Here is a 26,916-nt window from a genome sequence, read left to right as displayed (position 1 = left end):
GAAACATCCTATAAGTTGTATTATGGCTGATAGTCTCACAGGGATATACTCTCTCAAATGTTTCCTTCTGCCTCGCCCACTTGCTGGAGAAACGGTGTACCCCAAGCTTATATTTGGAGGACTTGCCATGTATTTACCCCCTACAGCAAGCCAGTTAATGGCCTCCTGACCCACCTCCGAGGCCCCAATACCCAAAGATCAGTGGGACTTTTATGCAGTCCTGCACAAAACCTCCAAGAAAGCCAACTTTCTGTTAAACAAACTTCCCAGATATTAAAAGCCATGTTTCTCACTACAGCAAGTTCCAACCTCTATACTATTTCCTTAAAGACACTGCACCCCTTTTAGCCCCCCAACACCCCCCCCCCCCTATTTTCTGTACAAGGTACAACATTAAACTTAAAATAAGAATTTACTCACCGGTAATTCTATTTCTCGTAGTCCGTAGTGGATGCTGGGAACTCCGTAAGGACCATGGGGAATAGCGGGCTCCGAAGGAGGCTGGGCACTCTAGAAAGATTTCAGACTACCTGGTGTGCACTGGCTCCTCCCACTATGACCCTCCTCCAAGCCTCAGTTAGGATACTGTGCCCGGACGAGCGTACACAATAAGGAAGGATTTTGAATCCCGGGTAAGACTCATACCAGCCACACCAATCACACCGTACAACTCGTGATATGAAACCCAGTTAACAGTATGAAACAACTGAGCCTCTCAACAGATGGCTCAACAATAACCCGATTTAGTTAACAATAACTATGTACAAGTATTGCAGATAAACCGCACTTGGGATGGGCGCCCAGCATCCACTACGGACTACGAGAAATAGAATTACCGGTGAGTAAATTCTTATTTTCTCTAACGTCCTAGTGGATGCTGGGAACTCCGTAAGGACCATGGGGATTATACCAAAGCTCCCAAACGGGCGGGAGAGTGCGGATGACTCTGCAACACCGAATGAGAGAACTCCAGGTCCTCCTCAGCCAGGGTATCAAATTTATAGAATTTTGCAAACGTGTTTGCCCCTGACCAAGTAGCAGCTCGGCAAAGTTGTAAAGCCGAGACCCCTCGGGCAGCTGCCCAAGATGAGCCCACCTTCCTTGTGGAATGGGCATTGACAGATTTTGGCTGTGGCAGGCCTGCCACAGAATGTGCAAGTTGAATTGTACTACAAATCAAACGAGCAATAGTCTGCTTAGAAGCAGGAGCACCCAGCTTGTTGGGTGCATATAGGATAAACAGCGAGTCAGATTTTCTGACTCCAGCCGTCCTGGAAACATATATTTTCAGGGCCCTGACCACGTCTAACAACTTGGAGTCCTCCAAGTCCCCAGTGGCCGCAGGCACCACAATAGGCTGGTTCAAATGAAACGCTGACACCACCTTAGGGAGAAACTGGGGACGAGTCCTCAATTCTGCCCTATCCATATGGAAAATCAGATAAGGGCTTTTATAAGACAAAGCCGCCAATTCTGATACTCGCCTGGCAGAAGCCAAGGCCAATAACATGACCACCTTCCACGTGAGATATTTCAGATCCACGGTTTTTAGTGGTTCAAACCAATGTGATTTTAAGAAACTCAACACCACGTTGAGATCCCAAGGTGCCACAGGAGGCACATATGGGGGCTGAATATGCAGCACTCCCTTTACAAATGTCTGAACTTCAGGAACTGAAGCTAGTTCTTTCTGAAAGAAAATCGATAGAGCCGAGATCTGTACCTTAATGGAACCCAGTTTTAGGCCCATATTCACTCCTGCTTGCAGGAAATGCAGAAATCGACCTAGTTGAAATTCCTCAGTTGGTGCCTTTTCGGCCTCACACCATGCAACATATTTCCGCCATATGCGGTGATAATGATTTGCTGTAACCTCTTTCCTGGCTTTAATAAGCGTAGGAATGACTTCCTCCGGAATGCCTTTTTCTTTCAGGATACGGCGTTCAACCGCCATGCCGTCAAACGCAGCCGCGGTAAGTCTTGGAACAGACAGGGCCCCTGCTGTAGCAGGTCTTGTCTTAGCGGCAGAGGCCACGGGTCCTCTGAGATCATCTCTTGAAGTTCCGGGTACCATGTTCTTCTTGGCCAATCCGGAACCACGAGAATTGTGTTTACTCCTCGCTTTCTTATTATTCTCAATACCTTTGGTATGAGAGGCAGCGGAGGGAACACATAAACTGACTGGTACACCCACGGTGTCACCAGAGCGTCCACAGCTATCGCTTGAGGGTCTCTTGACCTGGCGCAATACCTCTCTAGTTTTTTGTTTAGGCGGGACGCCATCATGTCCACCTGTGGACGACCCCACTGATGTACAATCATTTGGAAGACTTCTGCATGAAGTCCCCACTCTCCCGGGTGGAGGTCGTGTCTGCTGAGGAAGTCTGCTTCCCAGTTGTCCACTCCCGGAATGAACACTGCTGACAGTGCTAGTACATGATTTTCCGCCCATCGGAGAATTCTTGTGGCTTCTGTCATTGCCATCCTGCTTCTTGTGCCGCCCTGTCGATTCACATGGGCGACTGCCGTGATGTTGTCTGACTGGATCAGCACCGGCTGGTGTAGGAGCAGGGATTTTGCTTTACTTAGGGCATTGTAGATGGCCCTTAGTTCCAGAATATTTATGTGAAGGGAAGTCTCCTGACTTGTCCATAGTCCTTGGAAGTTTCTTCCCTTTGTGACTGCCCCCCAGCCTCGCAGGCTGGCATCCGTGGTCACCAGGACCCAGTCCTGAATGCCGAATCTGCAACCCTCCAGAAGATGAGCACTCTGCAGCCACCACAGAAGAGACACCCTGGTTCTTGCAGACAGGGTTATCAAGCGATGCATCTGAAGATGCGATCCGGACCACTTGTCCAACAGGTCCCACTGAAAGATTCTGGCATGGAACCTGCCGAATGGAATTGCTTCGTAAGAAGCTACCATCTTTCCCAGGACCCGCGTGCAGTGATGCACCGATACCTGTTTTGGTTTCAGGAGGTCTCTGACTAGAGAAGACAACTCCCTGGCTTTCTCCTCCGGGAGAAACACTTTTTTCTGGACTGTGTCCAGAATCATCCCCAGGAACAGTAGACGTGTCGTCGGGACCAGCTGTGACTTTGGGATATTCAGAATCCAGCCGTGCTGGTTCAGCACTTCCTGAGATAGTGCTACTCCCACCAACAACTGTTCTTTGGACCGTGCCTTTATTAGGAGATCGTCCAAGTACGGGATAATTAAAACTCCCTTTCTTCGAAGGAGTATCATCATTTCCGCCATAACCTTGGTAAATACCCTCGGTGCCGTGGAGAGTCCAAACGGCAGCGTCTGGAATTGGTAATGGCAATCCTGTACCACAAATCTGAGGTACTCCTGGTGAGGATGGTAAATGGGGACATGTAGGTAAGCATCCTTGATGTCCAGGGAAACCATGTAATCCCCCTCGTCCAGGCTTGCAATAACCGCCCTGAGCGATTCCATCGTGAACTTGAATTTTTTTTATGTACATGTTCAAGGACTTCAAATTTAAAATGGGTCTCACCGAACCGTCCGGCTTCGGTACCACAAATAGTGTGGAATAGTAACCCCGGCCTTGTTGAAGTAGGGGTACCTTGATTATCACCTGCTGAGAATACAGCTTGTGAATTGCCGCTAGCACCGCCTCCCTGTCTGAGGGAGCAATCGGCAAGGCAGATTTTAGGAACCGGTGGGGTGGAGCCGCCTCGAATTCCAGCATGTATCCCTGAGATACTACTTGAAGGATCCAGGGATCCACCTGTGAGCGAGCCCACTGATCGCTGAAATTTCTGAGGCGGGCCCCCACCGTACCTGGCTCCACCTGTGGAGCCCCACCGTCATGCGGCGGACTTGGAAGAGGAAGCGGGGGAGGACTTTTGTTCCTGGGAACCTGCTGTCTGTTGCAGCCTTTTTCCCCTACCTCTGCCTCTAGACAGAAAAGACCCTCCTTTTCCACGCTCGCTTTTCTGGGTCCGAAAGGACTGAACCTGATAAAATGGCGCCTTCTTAGGCTGTGAGGGAACATGGGGTAAAAATGCTGACTTCCCAGACGTTGCTGTGGAAACTAGGTCGGAGAGACCATCCCCAAATAATTCCTCCCCTTTATAAGGCAAAACTTCCATGTGCCTCTTGGAATCTGCATCTCCCGTCCACTGACGAGTCCATAAGCATCTCCTAGCAGAGATAGACAATGCACTTACTTTAGATGCCAGCCGGCAAATTTCCCTCTGTGCATCTCTCATATATAAGACTGAATCTTTTATATGGTCAATCGTTAGCAGAATAGTGTCTCTGTCTAGTGTGTCAATATTTTCTGACAGTTTATCTGACCATGCAGCGGCAGCACTGCACATCCAAGCTGACGCAATAGCTGGTCTAAGTATAATGCCTGAGTGTGTGTATACAGACTTCAGGATTGCCTCCTGCTTTCTATCAGCAGGCTCCTTAAGGGCGGCCGTATCCTGAGAGGGTAGTGCCACCTTTTTTGACAAACGTGTGAGCGCTTTATCCACCCTAGGTGGTGTTTCCCAACGTGACCTATCCTCTGGCGGGAAAGGGAACGCCATTAGTACCTTCTTAGGAATTACAAATTTTTTATCAGGGAAAAGCCACGCTTCTTCACACACTTCATTTAGTTCATCTGATGGGGGAAAAACTACGGGTAGTTTTTTCTCCCCAAACATAATACCCTTTTTTGTGGTACCTGGATGTAAATCAGAAATGTTTAACACCTCTTTCATTGCCTCAATCATGCAGTGAATGGCCCTGACAGGCATTAGGTTTGACTCATCGTCGTCGACACTGTTATCAGTATCCGTGTCGACATCCGGGTCTGCAAACTGAGGTAGCGGGCGTTTTAGAGCCCCTGACGACCCCTGAGGCACCTGGACAGGCACGAGCTGAGATCCCGGCTGTCCCACATTTGGCATGTCGTCAAATTTCTTATGTAAAGAATCTATACGTGCACTCATTTCTTTCCATAAGTTCATCCACTCGGGTGTCTGCCCCGCAGGGGGTGACGTCCCATCAAAATGCATCTGCTCCGCCTCCACCTCATTATCCTCATCAAACATGTCGACACAGCCGTACCGACACCCCCCCCACACACAGGGAATGCTCAACAGAGGACAGGACCCACAAAAAGCCCTTTGGGGGGACAGAGTGAGAGTATGCCAGCACACACCAGAGCGCTATATATATATATATATATACAGGGACTAACTGAGTTATGTCCCTAATAGCTGCTTTTCATATAATATATATGTATATATACTGCCAAATTTAATGCCCCCCCTCTCTTTTCCCTCTTACTGTTACTGTATATTGCAGGGAAGAGCCAGGGAGCTTCCTTCCAGCCGAGCTGTGAGGGAAAAATGGCACCAGTGCGCTGAGGAGATAGGCTCCGCCCCTTTTTCGCAGCCTATTCTCCCGCTTTTTATGGAATTCTGGCAGGGGTATTTACCTCATATATAGCCTCTGGGGCTATATATTGAGGTATTTTAGCCAGCCAAGGTGTTATTATTGCTGCCTCAGGGCGCCCCCCCCCAGCGCCCTGCACCCTCAGTGACCGGAGTGTGAAGTGTGAGAGGAGCAATGGCGCACAGCTGCAGTGCTGTGCGCTACCTTGGTGAAGACAGAGACTTCATGCCGCCGATTTTCCGGACCATCTTCTTGCTTCTGGCTCTGTAAGGGGGACGGCGGCGCGGCTCCGGGACCGAACACCAAGGACTGGGCCTGCGGTCGATCCCTCTGGAGCTAATGGTGTCCAGTAGCCTAAGAAGCCCAATCCGGCTGCAAGCAGGCGAGTTCGCTTCTTCTCCCCTTAGTCCCTCGCTGCAGTGAGCCTGTTGCCAGCAGGTCTCACTGAAAATAAAAAACCTAAGTCTATTCTTTCTAAGAGCTCAGGAGAGCCCCTAGTGTGCATCCAACCTCGGCCGGGCACGAATTCTAACTGGAGGAGGAGGGTCATAGTGGGAGGAGCCAGTGCACACCAGGTAGTCTGAAATCTTTCTAGAGTGCCCAGCCTCCTTCGGTGCCCGCTATTCCCCATGGTCCTTACGGAGTTCCCAGCATCCACTAGGACGTCAGAGAAATACTATATTAAAGTTCCTTTTGTTGTATGCTGTGTCTTACATCTTCTTTGTGAGCAAGCAAAATAAAGACTCACAAAAATAAATAAAAAAAGTCTCTGGATTTACTATCACACCGCCTGAAACCTCCCGTCACTACCATCCCTCAGGGTGATACTATTCCTAAGGAGACTCTGGAAGCTAGGATGCCAGTGATCCACAGGGAGGGTACAGACCCACACAGCTGTGCCAGCTACAGGCCAATATCTGGTCTTAATTAATGAACGAGATGAAGATTCTCGCTAAGCATTTTTAGAGTGCACAGACCAAGACCTCCCCTAATCGGCCCGCACAGCTTTATCCCAGGACGCCACGCCCAATACTCAACTCCAGATCTCCATCTATCATACTCTCTGTGGATGTGGGGAAACCATTCAATAGGACCAACTCTTTGGACAGGACACAACACTGTGGAAATATAATAAAGTGTACTTTATCTCCCCACATCAATCCTTCTGATGAGCGTAACGCCATTAGATCCAGCGCTCAGCACTTCCCTGCGCTATGTCCACGGAAGCACACAAAGTAAAACTGTATGTTTGGATTATGACTCCCAAAAATATATGACACACAGGGCAGTCCTTAAGAGATTACCAAGAGTTCAATCTGTGCAAAAATAAGACACTGGCTAGCATCTGGTCTGCCCGGCTACTTGAGATCTATCCCAGCTCTTTGTAAGATCGATGGAGACCATGCAAACTTTGCTGTCCTGTGTTCAGACAGTCGCCGCCCCAGGGGGAGTGTAAAATTCGCCGTGCAAGTGTGCGATCCTATGTGTGTATACCGAGCTGCAAAAATCTACTTTGTGATGTCTCTGTCTAGCCCAGGACTTACTCCTCCAGTGCGATGAGAACAGGCTGATCGGGGCCGGAGCCGACGTCACACACCCTCCCGCTTGGACACACCTGCTTTTTTCCAGATACTCCCTGTAAATGGTCAGTTACCACCCACCTTGCGAACATCAGTGCGAACTGATTTTTTGCACCATCCAGTCGCTGACCGGCGATGCCCTTTGTTGTTGTCTGACACGCGTGCACACTGCAGTGCATACACATGCGCAGTGACTACCTGATCGCACAGCAGTGACCAGGTCTGAATCACCCCCCATGTGTGATCAAAGGAACATTTAACCACATCTGGTGGCACTACAGACACTGCGTTACCAAGTTACCCGTCACACTCACTGCTACACCATACCCTGCAGACACACTGCTATTCTTACTGGCCACATACCCCGTGCTGCTAAATCTTCCATTACCTCTAACGCGGAGCAAGTCCAACTGCTTGCGCCAGCTTCTGTAATTAATAAGAGTTTGCCAGTTGTACAGTTATGAATCTACTGCAAGCATTGGTCAGCCATTGGGATCCCATTCCACATGGATATTATGGAGCAGACCATAAATCTGCAATTGCTGGACTTATAATCTAACCTTAGCGGTAAGGTGCTACTTCCTACGGAGCCGATCACCTGTGTAATGAGTGGGACGCTCAGGTGAGGTATCCGTGAGCTTGAGGGTCAGTGTAATGATACACAGAGACCCATATTCACGCAAGAGATACAGCCATATGTCACACTACATGACTAGTCAGCTCTCCCGCACATTCATCATCCAGGTCTGACTGCAGCATAGTGGGATAAAGTAAGACAACGGTAATACCCAGGAAGGTAATGTTGAATATACAGAAAACCTATCATTTGTCTTTCAATGAGACGGAACAGACTGATTAGGGCACTAAAGAATAAACACAACTAAGCAGACGCCTTAAACAGTGTCCACAAGAGTCCTTCCTATAAATGGCCACAAGAGGGCAGTGTGAGAGCAGCCAATGGCTCTCCCCAGCTCATTTCAGAGAACTGGAAGCAATTACAAAAATCACAATTTTTACCATTTACCCTTCTTTCATCTTGACCTTAAATCCCCTCACTATATAAACTGGAGACCGGCATCAATTCATACTGCTCCAGACATTAAACCCCTGCGCCAAAGAAAATATCTATTTATAGAAGATCCACCTGCAACTGCACAGCAGGATTATTCCTATTTCACTGCTGAATGTTAGGAAATGAGCTGCAGTAAACGCACAGAAAAAAAAGAGGACCCGTCCTGAACACTGCCTCCGACAGGTGCACGTGCCCTGGACAACTGCTGCGCAGTGCACTTTTTAACCCTTCCGGGATACACCTACTGCGCAGAGCGCTAGGTAACCCATTCCAGATAGGTCCACGCTAGGTAACTCTTCACCGTAAATGTCTGCAGCGCAGTGCGCTAGGTAACCATTCCCTGATACGTACCACTTGCACGCACCCAATGCAGACCCCTCTCCAATAAGAACAATACAGTATTTGCTCATATCACTGCGGGACATTACTCCTACATATCTGCGCAGTACCACCATTTCACAACATTACGTATATAGCGCACACATATTTCATATCGCTTTGCATAGAATATTCAGTATAGCGTTCACTTTGGTCTATGCCCCAGTGGAGCTTACAATCTATACTCCATACCACATGAACATACATTTTTTGTATTGTGGGAGGAAGTTACCCGGAGGAAAGCGGTGTATACATACAAACTCAACACAGCTGGGGCCTTGGTGGGAGTGGGACCATGCTGTGAGGCAGTAAGACAGTCACTGCGTCACCTGCCGCATCCCCCAATTACGGCAGAACACTGCCACCAAGTGGCACAATAGCAGTATATACAGGAATGACTGACTGCCCTAACAACCATCTACCCAACAGGGAACTACCACAGCTCTAAGGAATCACATTGTAAAGCGTATTACTAGCTGAATAATTATCCCTTTATTACCTAGTTTTAGACAAAGTCTATGGTAATGTATTAGCATTTTGTGTGTACTCACTGAGCATACACACTGGCAGCAACCACTTGAGAATATAGGCAATGAAAGTTCCATTTAACATCACTGAGGTAGGAGCTACTCTGTGCCTCTGCAATGTCACTAGTTCCAAGTGAAGTAATAGGTTGAACATTAGGCCTAGCCCGTACCTCCGCTGGTTACAAGCATATAGGGTAAGAGTTCTTTAGGAGAGAGAGTATCTCCTATCTGAGGGAGAGTGTAAAACAAGAGAGGCGGCCTCAGTGGACGGCCCATCTCCATCCAAGCGTGTCGGCACCAGACAGTAAAGGGCCTGTGAATACGCATTCCTCTGGCAAGGGACAGGATCACAGTTCCCAACCAGATCCAACCCCTAGATCGAAGCCAGGACACTCCAGCTCTGCGTTCCTCACAGATGAGATTCTATGTCTGGTGGGGGGAGCGGAGCAAAGTAACTTACAGACAAAAACCATCATACACCAGGGGGGAGGGGGGGTCATTCCGAGTTGATCGCTCGCTAGCAGTTTGTAGCAGCCGTGAAAACGCTATACCGCCGCCCTCTGGGAGTGTATTTTAGCTTGGCAGAAGTGCGAACGATAGGATCGCAGAGCGGCAGCAAAATAATTCTGTGCAGTTTCAGAGTAGCTTCAGACCTACTCAGCGCTTGCGATCACTTCAGACCATTCAGTTCCGGATTTGACGTCACAAACACGCCCTGCGTTCGCCCAGCCACGCCTGCGTTTTTCCTTGCACGCCTGCGTTTTTTCGATCACTCCCTGAAAACGGTCAGTTGACACCCAGAAACGCCCACTTCATGTCAATCACTCTGCGGCCAGCAGTGCAACTGAAAAACTTTGCTAGACCTTGTGTGAAACTACTTCGGCTGTTGTGCAAGTACGTTGCGCGTGCGCACTGCGCCGCATGTGCAGAAGTGCCTTTTTTTGCATCATCGCTGCGCAGCGAACATTTTCAGCTAGCGATCAACTCGGAATGACCTCCCAAATACGGAGGAACACCCTCCCATAGAGCCTGCGACCGCCTCTCTGTCTAATGGTCACCTCTCCTTGCTGCATGGCTGCTGGACATACAGTAGCTAGGTACACACTTGTACAACTCACACGAGACCAGATTCTTCTTACAATTACAGATGAACACGCAGATTCACGTGTGCGCAGTGTGTTACACTCTACCATTCGATCTGCGATCCCATCTCTTGATATCTTAAGACAGCTCATGAAAAGGTCTGGGAATCGGAAGACCTGGCTGAGGATTATATAGGTGTGTACCCAGTTTAACTGCATGGACTAGTAGGTACACCCAAACACAATACAGAACCGCTACAGGCACACAGTCCAAATCCGGCTGACCAATCACTTCACGGTTACACCAGAATACAATGTTATTGGAACAAATGTAATCGGATAGAGCTTAACACTGGAGTCGGGAGTATTGAGGGGTGTAAAAGGGACCTCACGGTGCAGCGATTGTAAGAAATATATAATGCGCACTTTGCTCACCCGATGATTCCTGGGAGTTCAGCACCTCCAGAGCATGCATCATGGCACTTGCAAATACATTGGCATCTTCTTTGCTCCCAAAATTGAGGCCGTACACCTGCCTTGCATCTCGCCACTGGTGGAAGGTCTGAGTCGCTTGGTTGTACTTCAGCCCCTTAGGAATGGCACAGTTGATCACCACCTAAAGCACACAAAAACAGCAGGATTAGAAGATGGGTACCATGTCCCATCCGATATATATCCAGCACTGACCCAGAACCACCAACCAAACCCGAAAACGTTTCTCTGAAGATCGTACCAATAAGGAAACATTTATTCTCTGCAGATCACAGTTAAACCTCCGTTCTCTGCAGATTTATTTTCTGTTTGCAGGATTTACAGTGGGGCAATAAAACCATGTATTTCTTATCCTCTATACTTAGGAATCTTATATAGAAAATGCACTGGTCTGTTTGGCTGTCTGTCTGGTCATGCATTCAGATACCCCTGCACCGATTGGGATGAAACCAACGAGAAGTGGTCCAGTTGGATCGTGGCCAGGTTTTTAGTGGGTTAGGGTCCCGGCCGGACCTCCCGTTGGTGTATGCTGGGCAGAACTTTGACCCGGGGAGCCTGTTCTGGGCCTTCCACTGGATGGATTTGGTTGAAAACTTTAATGAAATGACCATAATTCAATGAACTTAAATGACGGACATAAATGGAGGTGGGAAGACAAAACACATTGGGGTCAATTCTATTCGGCAACTAAAGAATAGCGCCGGGAATTAGCTCCCGACGCTATTCAATTCTGCTACTAGTTGCCCGCAATTGTCGGGAATTCTTCTCTCATCCCCGGGGGATGAGAGAATAAACCCGACAAAAGTGCTGCCTCGCGCCGGGTAGTTAAGTCGGAGAATGCCCGTTCTCCCGACAAAACTACCTGTTAAGTCGGCGAGAACGGGACATCGCCGACTTAACTTTAGCTGAATTGAATAGCGTCGGGAGCTAATTCCCGGCGCTATTCTTTAGTTGCCGAATAGAATTGACCCCACTGTGTACCCAAAAGCCTTGACATAGCGACACTGATAACAGAAGGAAAACTTTAAATCCAATTTGCAATGGAAAAGTGATTATACAATCAAACAGAAAGGAAAGCTGGGGATTACGGTCACTGGCAATATTCACCCACCCCCCTCCTCTAAAAACAAACAATCCACTGGGCAGCCCCCTCACCGGTGTGTTGGAGGAACGGCTAAGCTACTAAATTGTTTTTTAAATGTTATCAAGTTACATACAACTCATTGATAACTTAAGAACTTGAAAATTTAACCCCGGGTACCTTAGTTTATATATATTGCAGTGAAACACACAGCGGCCATATCACCCCAAGCAGTAATGCGGCAGGATACGTGTACAACAAAAACACATTTACACAAGATATTCTGCAAGCTTCCGCACTAAAGCCCCGTTTACAGCACTGCTTGGCAGACAGCTTAAAGAACTTTGATTTTTCTTTGTATTTTCTATATGCAGCTGTTATTACTATGCTGGTGTGTTACCGCCAGGACTTTAATAAACTCCTTACACTGTGTGCTCCATAAACAATACCTCAAAATAACCTATGGGAACGTATATGCCAAACATGCCGTTACTAGTTGTCTTTCACATTTACAGTATTTTGTGGACTAGGTTATAGTGGGCCCCACTGGGTACTGTAATGTGACAGGAGGCAATATAATAGACCCACATCAGTAAGGGTGCACACAAAGCGATGCTCAGCTAATTTCTAAACACTGTGACTAGATTGCTTAGAAGTTAGCCGAACATCGCTCAGTGTGTAGGGGTGCCGGCGACAGCGATGCGCGGCCCCACGCGTCGCTATCGCCGGTACTAGATTGTGCCTTTACGCCGGCACAATCTAGCAGGTCGGTCATTTCACCGGTGGGTGAAATGAGCGGCCCCCGTGTCGCCCCCCACCTCGCTTAGCACATCGCGCTGTGCTGAGCGGGGGGAGAGATGTGTGCTGAGCGTTCTGTGCTAGACCACTCAGCACACATCTCTGGGGAAATCCCCCCGTCAGCACCCCCCTTAAGTGTACAGCTACAGGATAGAAGAAAATTATGGAGAAGAGAATGGAAACAATGGCAACTTCACTGAGTGCTGATCGGGGGGTGGGGGACAGAACCATCACAGAGCTTACTGCCAACATTCTAAAATAAAAGTCCAATATATTAAAAAAAAAAATAAAAAAAAAAAAGAGAAAAACATTTTATACATTTAGAACTTAACCTTGAAATGGAAATCAACCTAGTAATTAATGAATGCTGTATCTCTAATAATCACACACCATTTCCACCACTGTTTGTTGACTTTATCACCGTAAGTGGCTTAATCTGATTTACGGCTACATCCAGACACATTAAGTAAAATACATCTAGAATCCTGTTATATGGTGTATATAACATACAGGAAGCATTTGCGTCCGGCAGAAGCTGTGGTGTTGGTAAGTGAATGTGATCTGTAAGGGGGGTATTTTCCACTGCGCTCATCAGTGTCGCTACTGTTGTCTGCGGAATGTTTCATATCTTCCAGCTCCCACGGGGGATGTGTTTAAATTTAAATAACGCAGATAACAAGGTAATCGCTCTGAATGGCCGGCAGGGAGACCAGGCATTCATGGCAGGGAACGTAAAACAAATGCAGGGGGCGCTACACTGGTTTACAATCATTAACCATAGAGGTAAAACAAGTGTCACTATTAATGGTAAAAAAGTTGATTTCGGGGGGGGGGACAGGACATAGCTACAAGTCAGGAAACACAGCAGATGAATTTCCAGCTTCAGTCCGGTCGTGTCACAAGGTAAGAACGCACCTATGAAGACTAGATTTACATAACAAACAAATAGGGGGTGATTCAATTGTTTAATGGATGCCCAAGTTCTAGGCGTGACGTGAAAAGTGACGTTTGGCCGCACAAACGGGTAATTTTTTCGTACATTTCTGCCGCCACATCAAGAGGCTGCGGGCAGTAATGGCGGCGCCGGTAACTGTTCGCTCCCGAATGGGGCAACAATTGAATTGCTCTGTCAGGCAGCAGACACCGGCGCAAACAATTAAACTTTTTAGATTGTAAGCTCGTAAGAGCAGGGCCCTTCTCCCCTCATGTGCCTTTCCTTACACTATCTTATACAAACCCCATCAAGCCACACTTCCTGAATGCAGCGACTGCGTACTTGGTTTTGCATTTGACATATCCCCGACTTCTAATTCTAGAAATGAAGAGTAGATGGTAAGAAAGCCACGGACGGCTCATTACAGCAATGCGCTCTGCGACTGGAGAACCATCGCACAAACCTCGCAGAACGTCCGTTGTAATCGGAGGTCTGGAATATTTGTGTGATACTGTCAGTTTAAGTTTAGGATCAATACAATGTGAACATTCTTACTCTCTCCTGTAGCTCAACCGCCACCTCCCCCCCCCCCCCTCCTCCTCCCCGGGCTGTCGTTACTGTTCCGCACTGCGATTTACAACCTTGAACTTACCTTGACCACATTCTCACAGCTGACAAAACAGCTCCACACGTTACACACAAGTGCCGCTCACAACTGGCAGCGTGACACCCGCACCTATGCGCCCAGCGCGCTGTAACGCATCTGCTGGCTTTTAACACACGCACACAGCAAGCGTGAACCCTGGGGTCCTGCCAAGAAACACAACAGGACCTATAGAACAACAGGACCTACAGAATACATAAGAGTACAAGCTGTACATGCGGTGTAACCCGTGTCCCCAGTACATGCCACACGGAGACAGTAACATGCAGAGATGAAGCTACGTCTGACAGCAGAACTTATATTGCATTTATTCACACTGCGAATGCTCCGCAAATATAGGGGGAATGAAGAGTCTACACTTATGGCGGAAAAGGCAGAACTAGGGTGTGACGGGGCACTCGTATAGGCAGCAGCCAGTGAGGGCGAGTTCATGCAAATGTGTCTAGTGCAGAGATAGATGTGTAAATTACACCAGTGGGGAGGGGAATCTTCTGCACCTAGTAGAGCAGCATTTCCACAGCCCTCAAGACACAGAAACCGTCCAGGTTTTAAGGATCTCACAGTACGGACATCTTACAATTGGAAAAAAATGCTGGATTTACAAAAGGCCTTTGCAAATCGCTAACTGACACCCAACTTTCCTGTTACCTAGGAGACTGCAAGCCTATGCACAGATATCAAAGAAACTTTAGTATTCTGTGCAAAAGCCCCATCAGCATTCAGCATTATGGAGATCAATACAACGTGTGTCACCACGAATAAAAAAACATGTGCAAATTATTGCCATAAATCATATCAAGATGTTATTTCATCCTCTAGAATTACAGAAGAGACTTTTTATAATTTGTCTGATTTACTGGCAACCAACACTAAATGCCAAAGTGTCCTGTATGTGTGGAGTTTGAATGTTCTCCCTGTTCTGTTGGCTCTCCCCCCATATGTTGAACTTTAGTCCTGCATTCCAACAGTGCCGTAGAGAATTAAATTGCAAGCTCCACTCTGGCAGGCCGGCGGTGAATGATTAAACATTCCTTGTATAACGCTGCGTAATATGAAGGCACCATACAAATAACAGCTATAATATGAATTACAACAAGTTACATATTACGGCACATCAATGTATTTGTGTAATCCACTTATAAAGGCTTCTTTGAATTAATATAATAAATAGCTGTACTTCTCTCCTGTTAGAGAGGATCGGGTAATCGAGTCTACAACAAAATTCCATCATCTTATACATGTTTAAGCCACTTGAAGTTACACGTTCCATTATTATTATTATTATAATATAAAAGAGGATGCACATTTCATTCTCTCTCCGCACCACCTGACTGTGCAGCGTAACCTCCAGTTGTGACGCACAATACATATAGGAGGGTAGTGAAAGACACCGCGGGAGCTTAGCACTAAATCGCCCATTTTATTTCTGGGGAGGTTGAACATACTAAAAAAAACAAACACATTAAAAAAATAAAATAAAAAAACACCACCACGCATAACAATCTTCAATGCTACAATACAAAAATGAAATTGGTTACAACATAGAGAATCAAGCGGGAAGACGTCAGTGTGGACAAGACGGAGCAGGAAACGGGCGTGGAAGGAGGGGAGGCTCCGGCGCGCAGCTACATATGGAACATGAATGCATGCCGCACAGGCTGAGTCAGACATACCTGGTGATCCTGGATTTTCCTGCCCACCACCCTGAACGTGTTATTTCCTGTGTGGTGATAGATATGAACTCGGCTAAACCCCGTTGAGCCGCCTGCCGGAATCCATTTTTTGTTGGCATCGTCGTAAACCATTACAGCAGCCCGGGCTTGGCAGATGCTCTGCTCACTGCAAGGACATAAAAAAAAACACAGGCTATATTTAGTTTCATTAGCTCTTTCTCCTCCAGTCAAACAGTACGACACAATTCCATTTAATCTCATCAGGTAGGTACATAATCTATTTTTATTTTTGGGGAAGGGGGCAATAATTAATAAATTGGGGTATTCGAAAACTAAATCCTCACGCGACTGGCACCAAACTGCGCAGCGCGGCACCAAACTGCTGAGAGTAAGCGCCCCACCTCCACTGCAGAGGCCTCTGCAAATTACAAACGGGCCTTCAGAAAAGCCACAAGAGTTGGACTGTGAAAGTACCAGCGTCAAACATCCAAACTCCAACATCTAACCACTCACGCCAACCCCCAAAAAGAATATGGCGGTCACGTCTGGCACCTTGCGCTTCACCAGTTGGACTCACTGCTTTTAGACGGCGGGTATACTTGGACAAAAACAGCTTTGCGTTTTGTGCACCGTAAGGCAGATTTATCTAATTTGGTAATGCAGTAAAGCACAGGTCAGATGTTCCTGTACCAGAGACTTCACAGCAATACCCGAAAACATCTCCGTTCCGGCCCAATATAAGTGCACGTGGCCTCTAAAAGGCACAATAATGACTATCAAAATTGTAGGGCCGTTGGTCTGCCGGTGCGATCGGTCAACTGCACCACCAGGCCCCATGGGTGGGGCTCAGATCATACCGTGCTCAGTCGCTGTGTCGAAAGCTGCAACATTACACCCTTCATTACAAAGTACAAGACATCTAGCCTATAAACAGTGGTAACCGCAGGAAATTACCAAAACAATTTTTTTTTTAAAGATATGCAAAATTAGAACTGCCTTTAACGTCACTGTGTAGGCCGCCATTTTGTGCATTTAGAACGCAGACCAGCAAGAAAGCCTCCATGATATCGCTGACCGCGGCTGAATTTATGGCCCGTTTTCTGTCCCTCTAGAATCTTGGTACGGCCGGCTGCAACCGTCAGACAGGAGATTGTAAGCACAACGATCAAAGACAAAACACTAATTGTCATATTAGAAACCTGGATTACAGAAATTGGTTGAGGAAATTAGGTTTAGTCAGGTATGGCACTACAGATACACAAGGTAAGTGGAATCGGCAGATAAGTGCCGGCTGTGCCGGAATGGACATCCCCTCCTGATCTGCGGCTAATACCAGATGATAAAATCTTGAGGCTTCCCACTAGTGAATCACAGCAATACCACATCACCACAAAGACACTATGTCACAACCGGATATATAGACTCACAGATTGGAAACCACAACTAGCAGCCACACATACACACACACACACTTGCACTATAGTTACAGCAGGAAAACCACTCACAGTCCAGGAAAAGTCACCGGTTAGATAGGAGACAGAGGGGTCGATTCAATTCAGCAACAGTTGAATAGCGCCGGGAATTAGCTCCCAGCGCTATTCAATACAGCGACTACTTACCCTCAGTTGTGGGGAATTCTTCTCAGCCCCGGGGGGGTGAGAGAAGAAAACAGACAAAAGAGCTGCCTCGAGGCTGATTCTGTTGGGAAACGCATCGCCGCGGGTAGTTAAGTCGGAGAATGCTCGTTCTCCCGACAAAACTACCTGTTAAGTCGGCGAGAACGGGCATTCTCCGACTTAACTTTAGCTGAATTGAATAGCGTCGGGAGCTAATTCCCGGCGCTATTCATCTGCTGCTGAATTGAATCGACCCCAGAGAAACGCTGGGAAGAAATCAGGGAATCGCCTACAAACATCAACGTAGACTGAGACCAAAGTTTAATACACAGTTATTAATACCACAAACGGACCCTACACACTTGCCGATGTGTGCGGGCGATATGAACGATCCCGTTCAGTAATGAACAAGAAATCGTTCATAGTGCTCAGTGTGTATGCACCAATGATGATCGATGTGCGGCCCCGCGGTCGTTCATCGCTGGTTCTCCGTCGCTTTGCAACGCAAGTCAATTTGGACGATGATCGATCATCACTCAGATCGATCATCGTCAAAATTGCGAGCGCCGCTGAGTGTGTAGGGCACATTAGCCTTAGAGGTCTGATCTTCCACCCATCTATGGAGAAAGGCCACTAGTACCTGAGGAAATTGGAAGACATCTCTATATGCGAGCGGTCGGTCCCTACTAAACACAGGGAATTGTGTGTGTGTGAGTGTGTGTGTGTGGGGGGGGGGGGGGGGGGGTCTCAGGGACCACTAACAGAATTATTGGGAAGGGAGTGGGTTTAATTAAACATCTGAAATAAATGTGGAAAACCCCATACAGAGCCCCTAGGACACAAACTACACTAACAGGTAATATGTTCCTGGAGGAGAGACAATGACACCCACACACGCCGTGTCCTCTCCAGCTTGCTCTATGCTGCATGGTACAATATAACCTGCCGAGGTGCCACCTACAACCTGCCCGTACTGGCTTATCATACAAGTCAGAACTATTACGGAGGCGGCACAAGCTATGGAAGATGCCCACTGGAATGACAAACGCGACGCAGTTACACCACTTATTAATGCAAATAAAAGGGAAACACCCCAGATGGAAGGTTTTTTCCCACATCTTTCGAGAAAGAGAAAAAAACAAAACCTAAGCGCACAGACGTTCGTGTAAAAGTGCCTCCAGCTTGTGAGAATCACTGTAGAACTAAGGTCTCATCCCCTTCCCTCATAACCCCAACTGTACGAGGGCTGCGCAACAGGCCTGTGGGGTCCTAGTGAATTGAACACCTTGTGGACGTGCTCTCGGCTTGCAAAGCGACCGTGCGCATTATCCCTCGCTCGGTGTAACGCTTGCTTTCCGAGCCCGGGGCCGCGGTTCGCAGCACAAGGCCCCTTTAAGAGACGGCATTTTAGCATGATCTAAATTGGTCCACGTTTAAACAGGATCCTCTCGCTACACATACTGCAGGAGCCAGAGAGATGAGGAATGTGCCCATTCCCAAAAATAACCTAAACACTGATATTTTACTCGGCAGCAAGGGCCCGCCGTCCCAAAACGGAGCGGCGTCTAGCGCCGCGTATTGATTACAATAAGATCTGGTAACTTCTAAAATAGACAAAGAGTTTTAAAACCCAACAATCAGGAAGATTTACAGAATCTTCAGAGACACGAAGGTATGATACACTTTGTACAGGGGAGAGTGGAGTAATACGTCACCATGAGCTCAATGGTCACTCAAAAGAAAGTATTAAAAGCAGCACTCCCCATGTCATATTTAATGGGCTCCATATAGGATTCCGCTCTGTAACAGGACTGGAATTCCCGGCAGGGGGCACTGGGACGGCTCTAGTAGGCAGTCTAACATGCATAGAAGGATGGAGACTGCAGCTTTGGAATATAAAACGCAACAAGCCTGCAAACTAGATCTGCCTCGGGAGGCCGCCTCACCTGTCGCACCTGTGACGGAATTAGAGGTAACATTACCAGTAATTACAGTTAGAAGTGTTGGGTATCAGTTGCACGGGATCTTAGGCAGATTGGAACCAGGTGAGGCGTGGGTACATTTTGCATCCATGTTAAAACTATAAGGGTGACTTCTGAGGAACCAGTAAGGGGGCCCGCCGCCCCGCGTGGTGAATAGAGCACCGCTGCTGCAGGTGTCTGCATGAGAACGGCTACAAGGTGTGGGCCGCCTTCAGAAAACATGACATACAAAATATAGTTTGCTTTTCAATTTAGCCGCCAAACCTCTGTAGGGGCTGATGCGATGTGTAACACAATCAATTTTACCTACATCGCAATGCATGCATGGGGGGAAAAACGCAGCTATTGCCCAGTACGGGAGTTACTTCCGTCTACGCAATCACACTGCGCTATGTATTATAACAGGTGTGCAGTGGCACCAGCCCTTTCACTGGGGCATGTGATCCCCCAGAAAACAGGCCCATCTCCCATTATCCTAAACTAGACATAGCCCGCCATAACGGCTACACATCCTCGCTAAACGTAGCTTACATGCACGTGACCGCCATTACCATCCAGTTACGCCCTTTCAGCCGCACGTGGAGAAGTGACCCAATTGCACGTGGCAAAGCATCGCCGGGATACAGTCATTAGGTCGACCACTATTGGTCAACAAGGTCACTAGGTTGACAGGAGTTTTTCACTTTTTATTTTATTTTTCATACTTTACGATCGACGTGGACTACGATTGGGAATAGTAATCTGTGCCAAGCGCAGCGGTAGCAGAGTGCGAGGTTACACGGTGCACTAATTGGGGTTACCAGTCACTTTACGAAGAAAACGACACCAAAAAAAAAGTAAAAAAATAAACCCCTCATGTCGACTTAGTTCAAGTCGACCTAGTGACTAAGTCGACCAATAATGGTCGACCTAATGACCCATACCCGCATCGCCCACACTTTGGTGTGTTCAGATCCCAAGCATACGCGGAGCAGAAAACCGCAGGTCCCTTCATCTTTGCTGTAGCCCTTTAATATGCGAGTCACAGCCTGATCCGGCACGTTAATAGTAGACAGTCACAAGACTGCATTATAAATCAGGAAACCGATTTCATTAAAGGTGGCACGGCGTCATTGTGCCGAACAGTTTTCCTAATACAGGAGGGGCTACGTTCATTCATTACGTCTATGAAGAAGAAAAATAAAAGGAAAAAAAATAAAAAAGCCATAATGAATATTGTAAGCAGGTATTCATAAGAGCAATAGAATAATAAGAATTGACTCACCGGTAATTCTATTTCTCGTAGTCCGTAGTGGATGCTGAGAACTCCGTAAGGACCATGGGGAATAGACGGGCTCCGCAGGAGACTGGGCACTCTAAAGAAAAGATTAGGTACTATCTGGTGTGCACTGGCTCCTCCCTCTATGCCCCTCCTCCAGACCTCAGTTAGGGAAACTGTGCCCGGAAGAGCTGACATTACAAGGAAAGGATGTTTGGAATCCAGGGTAAGACTCATACCAGCCACACCAATCACACCGTACGACTTGTGATAACCTTACCCAGTTAACAGTATGAACAACAACTGAGCCTCACTCAACGGATGGCTCATAACAATAACCCTTATTTAAGCAATAACTATATACACGTATTGCAGAAAGTCCGCACTTGGGACGGGCGCCCAGCATCCACTACGGACTACGAGAAATAGAATTACCGGTGAGTAAATTCTTATTTTCTCTGACGTCCTAGTGGATGCTGGGAACTCCGTAAGGACCATGGGGATTATACCAAAGCTCCCAAATGGGCGGGAGAGTGCGGATGACTCTGCAGCACAGAATGAGCAAACACAAGGTCCTCCTCAGCCAGGGTATCAAACTTGTAGAACTTTGCAAAGGTGTTTGAACCCGACCAAGTAGCCGCTCGGCAAAGCTGTAAAGCCGAGACCCCTCGGGCAGCCGCCCAAGAAGAGCCCACCTTCCTTGTGGAATGGGCTTTTACCGATTTTGGATGCGGCAATCCAGCCGCAGAATGAGCCAGCTGAATCGTGCTACAGATCCAGTGAGCAATAGTTTGCTTTGAAGCAGGAGCACCCAGCTTGTTGGGTGCATGCAGGATAAACAGCGAGTCAGTCTTTCTGACTCCAGCCGTTCTGGAAACATATTTTCAAAGCCCTGACTACGTCCAGCAACTTGGAGTCCTCCAAGTCCCGAGTAGCCGCAGGCACCACAATAGGTTGGTTCAAATGAAGCGATGATACCATCTTTGGGAGAAATTGGGGACGAGTCCTCAATTCTGCCCTGTCCATATGGAAGATCAGATATGGGCTTTTACATGACAAAGCCGCCAATTCCGACACACGCCTAGCCGATGCTAAGGCCAACAGCATGACCACTTTCCACGTGAGATACTTTAGTTCCACGGTCTTAAGTGGCTCAAACCAGTGGGATTTCAGGAAATCCAACACAACGTTAAGATCCCAGGGTGCCACTGGTGGCACAAAAGGGGGCTGAATATGCAGCACTCCCTTAACAAACGTCTGAACCTCAGGCAGTGAAGCCAGTTCTTTTTGAAAGAAAATGGATAGGGCCGAAATCTGGACCTTTATGGACCCCAATTTTAGGCCCATAGTCACCCCTGACTGTAGGAAGTGCAGGAATCGACCCAGCTGGAATTCCTCTGTAGGGGCCGTCCTGGCCTCACACCAAGCAACATATTTTCGCCATATACGGTGATAATGCTTTGCAGTCACGTCCTTCCTAGCCTTTATCAGCGTAGGAATAACTTCATCCGGAATGCCTTTTTCCGCTAGGATCCGGCGTTCAACCGCCATGCCGTCAAACGCAGCCGCGGTAAGTCTTGGAACATACAGGGCCCTTGTTGCAGCAGGTCCTGTCTGAGAGGCAGAGGCCATGGGTCCTCTGTGCGCATTTCTTGCAGTTCCGGGTACCAAGTCCTTCTTGGCCAATCCGGAACAATGAGTATTGTTCTTATTCCTCTCTTTCTTACTATTCTCAGTACCTTGGGTATGAGAGGAAGAGGAGGAAACACATATACCGACTGGTACACCCACGGTGTCACTAGGGCGTCCACAGCTATCGCCTGAGGGTCCCTTGACCTGGCGCAATTCCACCTGTGGCAGTTCCCATCGCTTTGCAATCTGTGTGAAGACTTCTTGATGAAGTCCCCACTCTCCCGGGTGGAGGTAGTGTCCGCTGAGGAAGTCTGCTTCCCAGTTGTCCACTCTCGGAATGAACACTGCTGACAGTGCTTGCACGTGATTCTCCGCCCACCGAAGAATCTTTGTGGCTTCCGCCATTGCCATCCTGCTTCTTGTGCCGCCCTGGCGGTTTACATGGGCGACCGCCGTGATGTTGTCTGACTGAATCAGCACTGGCCGGTTTCGAAGCAGGGGCTCTGCTTGACTCAGGGCATTTTAAATGGCCCTTAGTTCCAGTATATTTATGTGTAGAGAAGTCTCCAGACTTGACCACAGCCCTTGGAAGTTTCTTCCCTGAGTGACTGCCCCCCATCCTCGGAGGCTTGCATCCGTGGTCACCAGGACCCAGTCCTGTATGCCGAACCTGCGGCCCTCGAGAAGGTGAGCACTCTGCAGCCACCACAGAAGAGACACCCTGGCCCTTGGGGACAGGGTGATCAGCCGATGCATCTGAAGATGCGATCTGGACCACTTGTCCAACAGATCCCACTAAAAGATCCTTGCATGGAACCTGCCGAAGGGAATGGCTTCGTATGAAGCCACCATCTTTCCCAGGACTCGCGTGCAGTGATGCACCGATACCTGTTTTGGTTTCAGGAGGTCCCTGACCAGAGATGCTAATTCCTGGGCCTTCTCCACCGGGAGAAACACCTTCTTCTGTTCTGTGTCCAGAATCATGCCCAGGAAAAGCAGATGCGTCGTAGGAATCAGCTGCGACTTTGGAACATTCAGAATCCAGCCGTGCTGTTGCAACACTTCCTGAGAGAGTGCTACGCTGATCAACAACTGCTCTCTGGACCTCGCCTTTATGAGGAGATCGTCCAAGTACGGAATAACTATAACTCCCTTCTTCCGAAGGAGTATCATCATTTCGGCCATTACCTTGGTAAATATCCTCGGTGCCGTGGACAGGCCAAACGGCAACGTCTGGAACTGGTAATGACAGTCCTGTACCACAAACCTGAGGTACTCCTGGTGAAGTGGGTAAATGGGGACATGCAAGTAAGCATCCTTGATGTCCAGCGACACCATAAAATCCCCCTCTTCCAGGCTTGCAATAACCGCTCTGAGCGATTCCATTTTGAACTTGAATTTCTTTATATAAGTGTTCAAGGATTTTAAATTCAGAATGGGTCTCACCGAACCGTCCGGTTTCGGTACCACAAACATTGTGGAATAGTAACCCCTTCCCTGTTGAAGGAGGGGGACCCTGATAATCACTTGCTGGAGGTACAGCTTGTGAATTGCCGCCAGTACTACCTCCCTTTCCATGGGGGAAGCTGGCAAGGCTGATTTGAGGTAACGGCGGGGGGGGTCGCTTCGAATTCCAGCTTGTATCCCTGAGATACAATTTGTACAGCCCAGAGATCCACCTGTGAGCGAACCCACTGGTTGCTGAAGTTTCGGAGACGCGCCCCCACCGCACCTGGCTCCGCCTGTGGAGCTCCAACGTCATGCGGTGGACTTAGTGGAAGCAGGGGAGGACTTTTGTTCCTGGGAACTGGCTGCATGGTGCAGCTTCTTACCTCTACCCCTGCCTCTGGCAAGAAAGGATGCGCCCCTGACCCTCTTGCCTTTCTGAGAACGAAAGGACTGCATTTGATAATACGGTGCTTTCTTAGGCTGTGAGGAAACCTGAGGCAAGAAAGTCGACTTTCCAGCTGTCGCTGTGGACACGAGGTCCGATAGACCGTCCCCAAACAATTCCTCACCCTTATAAGGCAAAACCTCCATGTGTTTTTTAGAATCAGCATTTCCTGTCCATTGCAGAGTCCATAAGACCCTCCTGGCAGAAAAGGACATAGCATTAATTCTAGCAGGCAAATGTCCCTCTGAGCATCCCGCATATATAAGACGACGTCTTTTATATGGCCCAGGGTTAGCAAAACAGTATCCCTGTCGAGGGAATCTATGTCGTCTGACAGAATATCCGTCCATGCTGCTACAGCACTACACATCCAGGCTGAAGCAATAGCAGGTCTCAGTAGAGTACCAGAGTGTGTATACACTGACTTCAGGATAGCTTCCTGCTTTCTATCCGCAGGCTCCTTTAGGGCGGCCGTATCCTGAGAAGGCAGGGCCACCTTTTTAGATAAGCGTGTCAGTCCACCCTAGGGGATGTTTCCCAACGTAACCTATCCGTTGGCGGGAAAGGGTACGCCATCAGTAACCTCTTAGAAATCACTAGTTTCTTATCAGGGGAACTCCACGCTTCTTCACACAATTCATTTAACTCATCAGATGGGGGAAAAGTCACCGGCTGCTTTTTCTCCCCAAACATATAAACCCTCTTGGTATTAACAGGGTTAATCTCAGAAATGTGTAATACATCTTTCATTGCAATAATCATGTATCGGATGGCCTTGGTCATTTTAGACTGTAAATGTGCCTCATCATCGTCGACACTTGAGTCGGACTCTGTGTCGACATCTGTGTCAACCATCTGAGATAGAGGGCGTTTATGAGCCCCTGACGGTTTCTGAGTCGCCTGGGCAGGCGCGGGCTGAGACCCCGGCTGTCCCAAGGCTGCAGCGTCATCAAACCTTTTATGTAAGGAGTTTACATTGTCGTTTAAGACCTTCCACATATCCATCCAATCAGGTGTCTGCCCCGACGGGGGCGACACCACACTTATCTGCCCTTGCTCCGCCTCCACGTAACCCTCATCAAACATGTCGACACAGCCGTACCGACACACCGCACACACACAGGGAAAGCTCAGACTGAGGACAGGACCCCACAAAGTCCTTTGGGGAGACAGAGAGAAAGAGTATGCCAGCACACACCACAGCGCTATATAACACAGGGATTTTCACTTATAATAAGTGATTACCCAATAGCTGCCTTATATGTTTTATTTGCGCCTAAATTTATGTGCCCCCCCTCTCTTTTTTACCCCTTCTTGTACCTGGATACTGCAGGGGAGAGCATGGGGAGCTGCTTCCAGCGGAGCTGTGAAGAGAAAATGGCGCTGGTGTGCTGAGGAAGAAGGCCCCGCCCCCTCAGTGGCGGGCTTCTGTCCCGCTTTCTGTGTAAAAAAATGGCGGGGGTTTTTACATATATACAGTGCCAGACTGTATATATGTATTTTTATTGCCAAAAGGTACTTCAATTGCTGCCCAGGGCGCCCCCCCCAGCGCCCTGCACCCTACAGTGACCGGAGTGTGTAAGTGTGCTGGGAGCAATGGCGCACAGCTGCGGTGCTGTGTGCTACCTTAAATGAAGACAGGAGTCTTCTGCCGCCGATTTCGTTGTCTTCAAGCTTCTGTTCTTCTGGCTCTGCGAGGGGGACGGCGGCGCGGCTCCGGGAACGGACGATCGAGGACAGGTGCCTGTGTTCGAACCCTCTGGAGCTAATGGTGTCCAGTAGCCTAAGAAGCACAAGCTAGCTGCAAGCAGGTAGGTTTGCTTCTCTCCCCTTAGTCCCACGTAGCAGTGAGTCTGTTGCCAGCAGAAGCTCACTGAAAATAAAAAAACTAATAAATACTTTCTTTACTAGTAAGCTCAGGAGAGCCCACTAGGAGCACCCAGCTCTGGCCGGGCACAGATTCTAACTGAGGTCTGGAGGAGGGGCATAGAGGGAGGAGCCAGTGCACACCAGATAGTACCTAATCTTTTCTTTAGAGTGCCCAGTCTCCTGCGGAGCCTGTCTATTCCCCATGGTCCTTACGGAGTTCCCAGCATCCACTAGGACGTCAGAGAAATGGGGGGTATTCAATTAGTGCTGTTTTTTCGACCAGTCACAAAAACTGCACTTTTCGCCCATTTTTTGGTCAGTGTACTTTCGACCTATTCAATGCCCTTGCCGTTTATTAAACTGGTCGAAAAATCCAGCACTGGCGAAAGCCACGTGTATCGACGAATTCTCCACCGATACATGTGTTTTGGCTAATTTGCAGGTGTTTTCGCCCGTTCTTGGCGCAATTTTTGCCCATACCGATTTGACAAAAAAAAAAAAAAAGTGAAACAGCATGGGCAAAAATGGGTTCAAAAACTGGCGAAAACGCCCGCAATGGAATACGCTGTGTCGAATTGGTGCAGATTTTTCAACCAGTTGGAAAAAAAAAGTGGAACTTAATTGAATACCCCCCTATGCCTGGGATGGACAGGTCCCAGGAGCCTTGTCGCCAACACACCTAACCAAACGTCCTAACTAAACTGTAAAACCGCTACTGGAGAATTACCCCTAACAACCTACAGATGTGGCCTCATACAACGCGCCTGACTACGCTATGTGATGCGAAACAGCTGGCGCAAGTAACTAGCCAGGTCCTTTGCAACCCTGCTAGCGACAGGAGTCAAAAATGCATCTTGGTTTAATGTCCTGAACATGAAAGCGAATCCAAATAAGCCGCCCTAAAATAAACAGAGCTTGCTCCCGACTGTATGCTGGAACTACATGTGAATAGGGTAATGCCCGTACAGG

At 48.2% G+C, this 26,916-nt stretch overlaps 1 protein-coding gene across 4 annotated transcripts in view; it reads right to left on the bottom strand.

Annotated features, from left to right (window-relative positions):
• Positions 1-26,916, bottom strand: part of ENAH (ENAH actin regulator) — an 86,673-nt gene that overhangs the window by 36,748 nt on the left and 23,009 nt on the right. For 3 of the 4 annotated variants that reach the window (XM_063918990.1, XM_063918992.1, XM_063918993.1), the window contains exons 2-3: positions 15,697-15,862; positions 10,481-10,670 (exon numbers count right to left, since the gene is read on the bottom strand). In XM_063918990.1, coding sequence (XP_063775060.1) covers positions 10,481-10,670; positions 15,697-15,862 — 356 coding nt within the window. The remainder of the gene's footprint in view (positions 1-10,480; positions 10,671-15,696; positions 15,863-26,916) is intronic. The other variant, XM_063918991.1, reaches the window with a different exon arrangement.

Source organism: Pseudophryne corroboree, chromosome 4 (assembly GCF_028390025.1).
Source record: "Pseudophryne corroboree isolate aPseCor3 chromosome 4, aPseCor3.hap2, whole genome shotgun sequence".
NCBI lineage: Eukaryota > Metazoa > Chordata > Amphibia > Anura > Myobatrachidae > Pseudophryne > Pseudophryne corroboree.
The sequence above is the reverse complement of the archived record's forward strand: the minus strand, read 5'-3'. Positions and strand labels throughout refer to the sequence as shown.